This window comes from Gadus macrocephalus, chromosome 1 (assembly GCF_031168955.1).
Source record: "Gadus macrocephalus chromosome 1, ASM3116895v1".
NCBI classification, from domain to species: Eukaryota; Metazoa; Chordata; class Actinopteri; order Gadiformes; family Gadidae; genus Gadus; species Gadus macrocephalus.
This window is the reverse complement of record NC_082382.1, coordinates 23,858,547-23,867,367: the sequence shown is the minus strand read 5'-3', so window position 1 is coordinate 23,867,367 and position 8,821 is coordinate 23,858,547. Positions and strand designations below refer to the sequence as shown.

Sequence of the window (8,821 nt, the reverse complement as noted above, 5' to 3'; positions counted from 1 at the left end):
TTATAAAAAATAACACACTGCTTTGGCTTGCATGGAGATAGCTCCCTTTCTTAAGTGATGCTGTAGTGTAGAAACTTGCCTGTATGCATTATTCCTTTCAGTTTCTATAAACAAATTACTAGACTATGTCCGCAAACCACTTATTTTGACAATGGTTAGCGAAAAGTAGTTCAGTTAGTGGTAGAAAAGTAATAAGACCTTCCAAGCTGTTGCCCACAACCCTATCCTTCAATTCTGCACTTAATCTTTCCCTTTGTTCCACAAAACCCATGATCCCAAACAATCCTCTGGTTGCATTATACTAACACGGTGCTATCGGACACTAACCAACTCTTTGATTCTGCACCTTTTGAAACAAGAAGGGCCATACATCAAGCTATGGCTCTGCTTTGTCCTCCCCCTGCTGGCCAGGGGAGACAAGACATACTGATCGAGAAGTGTCCTTGTCTTTATTCCTTAGAGGCCAGTTTTCCCGGAGAGGAAATGGGTGATGATAAGAATTGCGACTGTGATTTTTACCAAGAACTATCGCCGGGCATAAAGGTCACCATCAGAGCTATCTGGTAAGTGTGCCGCATGTTAAACTGGTTACACAGAAGTGTTTGTCCCGCTGTTACAACTTAAAACATCAGCATTTACAGGATAAAAGCTTAAAGACAGAGAGACAGTGTTGTATTTTAGGAATAACATTAGTCTTCATGGAATTCCTTGTATCCGCCGTGTTCCTAAGGGGTGCCCCAAGGTGTTGCAGGTTATTCAAAGATTCAGCCGTTTTTTAAGGTCAGGTCGCTTCCTAGGTGTGAGGGGGAGTGTGGTGCATTAACAGCCCCCAAAATAAAGTAAACTTACTTTGTGACAGCACAAAGTCATCTAGACGGGGTTGCCGCCATCCCTGTCACTCCGCCTGGGTAGAGATGACGGATGGATGGGTAGATGGGATTGGATGTCTCTCACACCGAGGTGATGTGTTTTGTCGTCAGCATCATGAAGTTCCAGGTCGCCAAGAGAAGGTTTAAGGAGAGCCTGCGTCCCTACGACGTCATGGACGTCATCGAGCAGTACTCCGCGGGACACCTGGACATGCTGTGTCGCATCAAGAACCTCCAGTGCAGGCAAGTGTTCTGTCCTGACTCCCTTCACAGCTTCCTCCAGTGGTAGGGGACAGTCTGTCCCAATGCACTGGGCCTTCACAGCTTCCTCCAGCACTCCGTCTAGGGCATTGGTTCTCAAAGTGCAGCCCGCGGGCCAATGGCGGCCCGCAGAATCATTCCTGGCGGTCCGCAATGACATACATAATTATGTAAGTTATAAAAAAAAAATATCTCTCTTTTTTTTTTTTTTTATCAATATTAATTTAAACAAATATAAATAAATATAAAGAGAAAATTCGACTCTCTCTAGCTTTCAATTAAATCCTTTTACATTTTTTAGTTTTAATCCGGCTGTACATTACTTTGAAAGGGTGAACCTCAGTTTCATGATTTAGACCTCACTTGACCTCACTCCCAGAGGTCCACGGTGCGGGTGCAATGTTTTTTTTCACCACTGGGATGCTGACGGCGTTTCCCGCCAAAAAAAAAAATCCTTTGGCGGCCCTCAGTCAAATTTTGGGTTTCATAAATTGGCCCTCAGTTGTCAAAACTTTGAGAACCCCTGGTCTAGGGGGCAACACAGCGCTGGGGTCTTTGCTAACATGCGAGTACTGCTTCATACGCGGGTTGAGGAGGAGAGGTTCTGCAACATCAACACCGTTTGAAAAGAATCCCTGGAGAGGTTGGACGATGGCGATGGCGGTCAGTGGGTCCAACTCGCCAGGGTCTTCTGCGCAAACGGTGTTGTTGTTGCGTGCCACCATGTTCAAACAACACGTGCGTTTAGCAGTACTCAGTCAGAGAGTCGCAGAGTGGGACGGTTCTCCTATAACAGCAGGACACAATGTGTTCAGGACAAATGTTTTGCATTCTTATGTATCTAAACCAACGAAGATTTCAGCCAAACATTTAAATGTAAGTCCAAAGACAGCACCAAACACAAGGTATTGCAATTGCTGTTTTCAGATTGGACAAATGTGTGTGGTAAGAGATGTAACACATGCTATGTACAGCGGTTATAGTATTGTAGTACGGTATTAGACCAGACATCAGCCGTCCCTTCTGATTGGATATTATTCTTGGTCTTTAACCATTAAGATCCACTGATTGACACAACCATGTGCTATTGCTAACCATATGCATATGCTAACCATTGCCTTTCTTATCGCCGCGGGATACACACATGTTGCCGCGCATCATCCTACCGCCTCTTTCAAATGTGAAATGTCATGTGTTGTATTCAAATTAATTGTACTGTTTAACTTTTATAATAACACTACCTTATAACCCTATACTCCAGCTATGTCTTTCTTTCTTAACGTTCCGGAAAAACTCCATTGTTTATTCAACGGACATTGTCGAATGCCTAACTTAAAAACGGACGGACTAACGTCATATATTCCAACAATTAAGTATATTAAGTGTCTACATCCGTGCGGCATATAGATAATCGCTTCATTCACAGAGCGCATTACAACACCACCGCCCTTCCCATCTGTCCTGTCTTTATGTATGTATGTATGTTTGGAATATTTCGAAGCTGAAGTCCCATGTTTGGAATATACCTGAAGCTTCTTTCCCATGTTGTGTTCACGATGTTCTTGCTCCATTTGGCATCGCACTCACATGGTCTGTTCGTGTCCTCGCCAGGATAGACTTGATTGTGGGGCCGCCTGCCCCATCTACACCTCGACATAAGAAGTCCGCAGACGGCCCTAGGTTAGGCCCAGAGACTGCCCCCTCGGTCCACAAATCCCCTCCCCTCCATCCTGTGCTCCTCTATCTGCCTTTAGTCGGAATTTGAAAGCGGTAACGTGCCGCACGTTGTTTTGGTTTACGAAACCCCTTTTGAATCTTAGCTCAGGGCTCGGCTTGCGATCGTAAACACGATGGAAGTACGTGTTAAAATGAACGCCATAGGTAGGCATATGGAAAGAGTTGGAACTGCCGGGATTGTGGGATCTTTGTACATTTGTCTGTCGTTTTTTAAGTTCATTATGCAAACCAGACCGTTACTTGTTAGTTACTTTAAGTTGCGCACAAGAATAAGCGGTTAGGGTCTCTGTAGCCTTTGACATTTTGCAATAGCCTATGCGAGAAGCTAAGATGGAGCCATTTTAGCTAAAGGTCCTGAATAGTGGAATTATGATTCGAGTGTAATGTTTCTTTAATATAACAAGCTAATGTAGTGCCTTGGAGGTCACCAGCTAATACTGCACCTTTAATAAAACAAACTAATGCTATACCTATAACATAACAATCTTATATTGCAATGCTGCTCCTAAAATACAATGAGCTAAGGTTCATGCTTTAAGTTAACGAGCTAACGCTATTCCTTTAAGCTAATGAGTTCAAGCTGTTTAATTCCTTTAATTATAGGTAATACACTTATGTTCCTTAAGACCCTAACAAGCTTACGCTCTTCCTGTTAGTAAACAAGCTGAGTCCAGTAGCTTCGCTCAACAGGGGTTTGACAATGCCAGAGTTTGCCTGACAGAGCTCCCCCTGCAGGATGCAACGGATATGACGCATGAGAAGCACGAGAACAAGTGCATGGTGGTGCATTTTGTCTTCCATCGACACACCCACTCCCTCCTCTCAACACCGAGAATGTGATGCCTGTGATCGTAGCGCATGCCTCCACACAATTCCATAATCGACTGTCACCCAGCGGCCAGTTTCATTCAACGCCGTGATGATGTGTTTGATGCTCAAACATGTACTAACACTTACTAGCCGAGCCGACATGCCATGCCAGAGTTGCTAACCTTGTGGCATCGTATGAGCTCAGCGGAGGTAACGGATTGAAAGGGGTTTTGGAGTGGGGTTCCTTCCTCTGCAGACCCGTAGAACTAGCTTCTCGACAGGAGGGGTTCGCCTGGGATGGGCGGAGATGACATGGTCTAGGCCCTACGCACTATAGCCCTTATTTCTCTCGGTGACATACTGTATATATGGAGCCTTATGCACGTTAACCGCTGGCTAAATTCGATCGTGTAATGCTTACATTCCACCCACTTTATACCATAACTTCACCAGGTCTATCATACACGTAGGCTAAGGATCACAGTTGGTGTCTAAACCCAAGTCACCGTGACAATATCTAAAACACGGTACATCCTATTCCCCATCTCCAGCACTACACCTGCCTCCATAATCTACACTTAGATCCTAGCCTCGGCCGCCATGACTCCCCCCCTCCCCCCCCCCCCCCCCTCTCCCCCTCCCACGCCCCGCCCAGGGACGTTTCCAGCCCGGCCAATCAGCTCTCGCTAGAGGCTAGTCTGGGGGGCTGCAGGTGGAGACTGCTAGGGGGTGTCTCGGAGTCGGCTCCGGAGCACGGAGGTGGGGGTCTGAGCGCAGCGTGTCTCTCTGTGCACCTGTAGAGTGGACCAGATAGTGGGCAAGAGCATGAAGGACGGAGACACCACCGAGGACGGCAGCATGATGGGGCGCCTGGGGAGGGTGGAGAAACAGGTGAGGATGGTGTTTCTAGTGACCCCGAGAGGTGTTTTAGTGACCCCTAGAGGTGTTGTTTATAGTGACCCCTAGAGGTGTTTTAGTGACCCCGAGAGGTGTTTAATAGGGACCCCTAAAGGGGTTTCTAGTGACCCCTAAAGGTGTTGTTTATAGTGACCCCTAGAGGTGTTTTATTGACCCCTAGAGGTGTTTTAGTGACCCCGAGAGGTGTTTAATAGGGACCCCTAAAGGGGTTTTTAGTGACCCCTAGAGGTGTTGTTTATAGTGACCCCTAGAGGTGTTTTAGTGACCCCGAGAGGTGTTTAATAGGGACCCCTAAAGGGGTTTCTAGTGACCCCTAGAGGTGTTGTTTATAGTGACCCCTAGAGGTGTTTTAGTGACCCCTAGAGGTGTTTTAGTGACCCCGAGAGGTGTTTAATAGGGACCCCTAAAGGGGTTTCTAGTGACCCCTAGAGGTGTTGTTTATAGTGACCCCTAAAGGTGTTGTTTATTGTGACCCCTAAAGGTGTTTCTACTGACCCCTAAAGGGGTTTTTAATGACCCATAAAGGGGTTTATAGTGTCCCCTAGAGGTGTTGTTTATAATGACCCCTAAAGGTGGTTTTAGTGACCCCTAGAGGTGTTGTTTATAATGACCCCTAAAGGTGGTTTTAGTGACCCCTAGAGGTGTTGTTTATAATGACCCCTAAAGGTGGTTTTACTGACCCCTAGAGGAGTTTTTAATGACGCCTAAAGGGGTAGTTTTTAATGACCCCTGACGATAAGAAGGGGATGTTTTTAATTACTACTAAAGTATCCTTGTTTTTTTAAGTATAGATAGTTGATAGACTAGTTGCTTGTAACAACTCTCCTCTGTAGAGATCTACATACTGTAGATCACTGTACAGTAAATACACAGCAGATAAAGCACAATATACAGCACAGTAAAATACCAGTAGACACAGTATAAAGCAGTAAAAAACACAGTAGAACTCAGTAGAACTAATCATCATAAATGAGGAGAGTGGTGCACAACCATAAAAGCTGAACCCATGGACGACGTCCTGATATCCGTTCTTCGCAGGTGTGCTGCATGGACCGCAAACTGGACTTCCTGGTGCACGCGTACGTGCAGCGCATGGGCATCCCCCGCTCGGAGACGGAGGCCTTCTTCAGCTCCAAGGAGCCCTACCCAGCGCCCCCCTACCACAGCCCCGAGGCCAGGGACAAGGGCGAGCAGGAGCAGGAGAACAAGAAGAAGGAGGAGGAGGAGCAGCAGAAGGCGGAGGAGGAGGAGGAGGAGGAGGAAGAGGAGGTGAGGGCCGAGAAGGAGCTGAAGGTCTACTCGGCGGTGGAGGTGATGTGCTCGGAGGGCTCGGTGGAGCGGAGGGACACCCCGCTGGGGGGCCAGTCCGCCAACGGCTCCCTGGGGACCCCCTCCATCAGCCACCGGCCCACCACCTCCTGGCAGCACCAGCTGCAGCACCCGCTGGCCCAGCCCGCCTGGGGCAGCAGCATGGCCAACACCCCCTCGCCTGTAGGGGGCAGCGGGGAGCAGTCCCCCACGCTGTACCGCCTGCCGCCTCCGCCCGCCTCAACCCACGACCGCTCCGTCTCCAGCGCCCACACGGCGGGGGGCGGCGGCGGCGGCGGCGGGGGGGGGCGGGAGAGCGGGAGGGAGAGCGGGCGGGACAGCGGCTCCCAGAGCAGGCGGCGCCACCGGCGGCCCCGGGGCCCGCAGGAGCAGCCGCCGGCGGCGGCGGCGGTGGCGGAGAGCGACACCTCGGTGTCCATCCCCTCCGTGGACCACGAGGAGCTGGAGCGCTCCTTCAGCGGCTTCAGCATCTCCCAGGCCAAGGAGGACTTCTTCGGGCCATCCTTCTACGCCGGCCCCGGCGGCGGGCGAGGGCGAGGCCGAGGGCGGGACGCCGGGGGGGCGACGCGATGCGCCAAGGTCCGGCCCTTCCTGGCGGAGGGCGAGTCGGACACGGACTCTGAACTGTACGCCCCCTCGCCGCAGGCGTACACCCCAGACGGGGCCTACCTGGAGAGGGGCTGGCCTGGACACCACTAGGCCCCGGAGCTGGAGGACAGAGAGGGTCCCGTCCCCGGTCTCGTCCCGAGGCGCGGAGGGGGAAGCCTGCCCGGCCGTCGAGGCTGGCTGTACCGAGCGATGGGTGTTGCCAAGAACATAACCCTGTGGCCCAGGGGACGGCGTGAGGGACTGTCGCCGGGGAGACCGCCACAATACCCCCCCAGACAAAAGGTGGTCCCGGTGCTGAGGATTAAGTTAAGGTGGACATTAAGACGGGGGTGTGACGAGGCTAAACGGATGATGATTACATCACGATCGTATCCATGATGAAGCTCAGATCGGGATGAGGATTAAGATGGTGATATAATTAGTGATAACGTTGTAAAAGATACATCGAAGGGGGGGATATTTAATTAAAATCCTACGGAACAAGGATGGAGAGGAGCTGGTGATTAACTGAAGCCGAGGTTAATCAGTGGACATTTCAGCACCGCCCGTAATTAAATCATATCCTTACCGGAATTTTACGGGAAACCATTGGTCTATTTGTAGTTTGTCGCCATGACGATTAAGTTTCAATGCCAACGCTACATAGCTTCATATCGCGTTAGACTAAAATATAAAACAACTACTTCCAGTTGTGGTTAGTGGTACAATTTTAGGCGTTATGTTACATTAAAATTAGGAGTAACATATATGGTTATTGCAGAAATTAATTATAGGACCGTATTTTTGCACTAATTATCTACTTGAAATGTATTCGTCACATAATTTTTTGGGCAGAAATGTGCTTTGTACCCAGTAGTCTGACTCGCGCACATTTTCAACCACACAGCGCTTGAAGCTATGTTTCGACGCTAGTTGGTCAAACCAGAGTGGGTAGTTGGCTGTTGGTCCTTTGAAAGAGGGGGAATGATGCCAAAGGGGGTCGTTGGGTCTGATTATTAGTAGCCTTAAAAAAAAAGAAGCTTGTTTTGAATGTCATAGATTCAGTGGTACCCGCCCAAAATGTCCCCTTCTAAATCCCTGATTTCATACCGATGAACCCGGGAATCCTGCATGGCATGACGGAATTCAAGGATCCAAGACTGTTACGAGGGCTCTAGATACCGCCCCTTATTAATAAAATTAACAGTTTTATACTAATGAATACAACTAGAAAACCAAAATGGATGCATGTGTGGTTTCAAGCTAGGATATGTTAGCTTTTTCAGAGCTTGAAAGCCAATCATTTGAAGAGGCCAAATTTTTACCATAACATAATCTCTGTTCATATATGTTAGTAGAGTCCATCTTTAGCAGAAGATCTCTCTCTCTTTCTCTCTGTCTCTGTCTTTCTCTCTGTCTCTCTCTCTCTCTCTCTCTCTCTCTCTCTCTCTCTCTCTCTCTCTCTCTCTCTCTCTCTCTCTCTCTTTCTCTCACTCTCCCTGACTCTTTCTCCCTTTTAATTTGTATGCCATTGTACCTCTCTTGTTCTCTGTCACTCTCTTTCGCTTTCTCCCTCTCTGTCCCTCTCGCCTTCTCTTCCTTCGCTCTCTCTCGCTCATCCTCTCTTTCTGTCTCTTTTTCTCCCTCTGTCTCTTTCCCTCTCTAACCTCCTCTCTCTCATTTTATACTTTGCCACAATAGTTTCATGAATATTAATGACTTGACCTTCACACTGGAAGGTTAAAAGTGAAGGTTTGCCACCACACTTGTCCTAATGCAATAAGAAGCAAGACATTAAGAGTTCCATTTGCACCTGAGAAGCTTGTATGAGGCATTATGCTTTCCCCCAATTTACATAGATCTTCCTCAATTAGCGTCGCCCCATTTTAGGTGAAGTCAGGGCGATTCCCAGGCTTTTTGAACCTGATATTAAAACTGCCTTTCAGTTTCAATCGGTCATGAGGGAAAATGAACACAAACATTTGACGAACTGAGCCACATGCGATGCTAACCATTGGAAACTTTGTTTTAATCATTTAAAAAACAAGGAGCGCCTAAATCTAAAAGATTACCAGACAATCTTAAAATATACATAGAAGTTTATGGCAAGGTTGTTTACTTATTCTGTGAAAGAAAGGTGGAATCCAATTGTTCTGGGAGAAATGTGTTAAGAGTTTGCTAGCATGTTTTCTACCAATGTAAAAGAGATGAATGTAAAGTTTTCCATGATAAACGGTTCACGGCCGTGTAACTGCATACACTCCTTGGTCTTCTCCAACAATTAAACTTTGTACACCACTGAAAGGTTA

General features: G+C 48.0%; 1 protein-coding gene across 1 annotated transcript; it reads left to right on the top strand.

Annotated features, from left to right (window-relative positions):
- Positions 1 to 364: 364 nt before the first annotated feature.
- Positions 365 to 8,821, top strand: LOC132459051 (potassium voltage-gated channel subfamily KQT member 2-like). Its single transcript, XM_060053438.1, has 4 exons — positions 365 to 563; positions 981 to 1,112; positions 4,478 to 4,568; positions 5,634 to 8,821. Exons 1-4 carry the CDS (start codon positions 379 to 381, stop codon positions 6,621 to 6,623), a joined length of 1,398 nt encoding a protein of 465 aa, XP_059909421.1. The 5' UTR covers positions 365 to 378; the 3' UTR covers positions 6,624 to 8,821.

Coding starts and splice junctions, on each gene's coding strand:
- LOC132459051 (XM_060053438.1), top strand. CDS start 379: ATGGCTCTGCTTTGTCCTCCCCCTGCTGGCCAGGGGAGACAAGACATA. Junction 564..980: donor GTCACCATCAGAGCTATCTG/GTAAGTGTGCCG, acceptor TTTTGTCGTCAG/CATCATGAAGTTCCAGGTCG. Junction 1,113..4,477: donor ATCAAGAACCTCCAGTGCAG/GCAAGTGTTCTG, acceptor GTGCACCTGTAG/AGTGGACCAGATAGTGGGCA.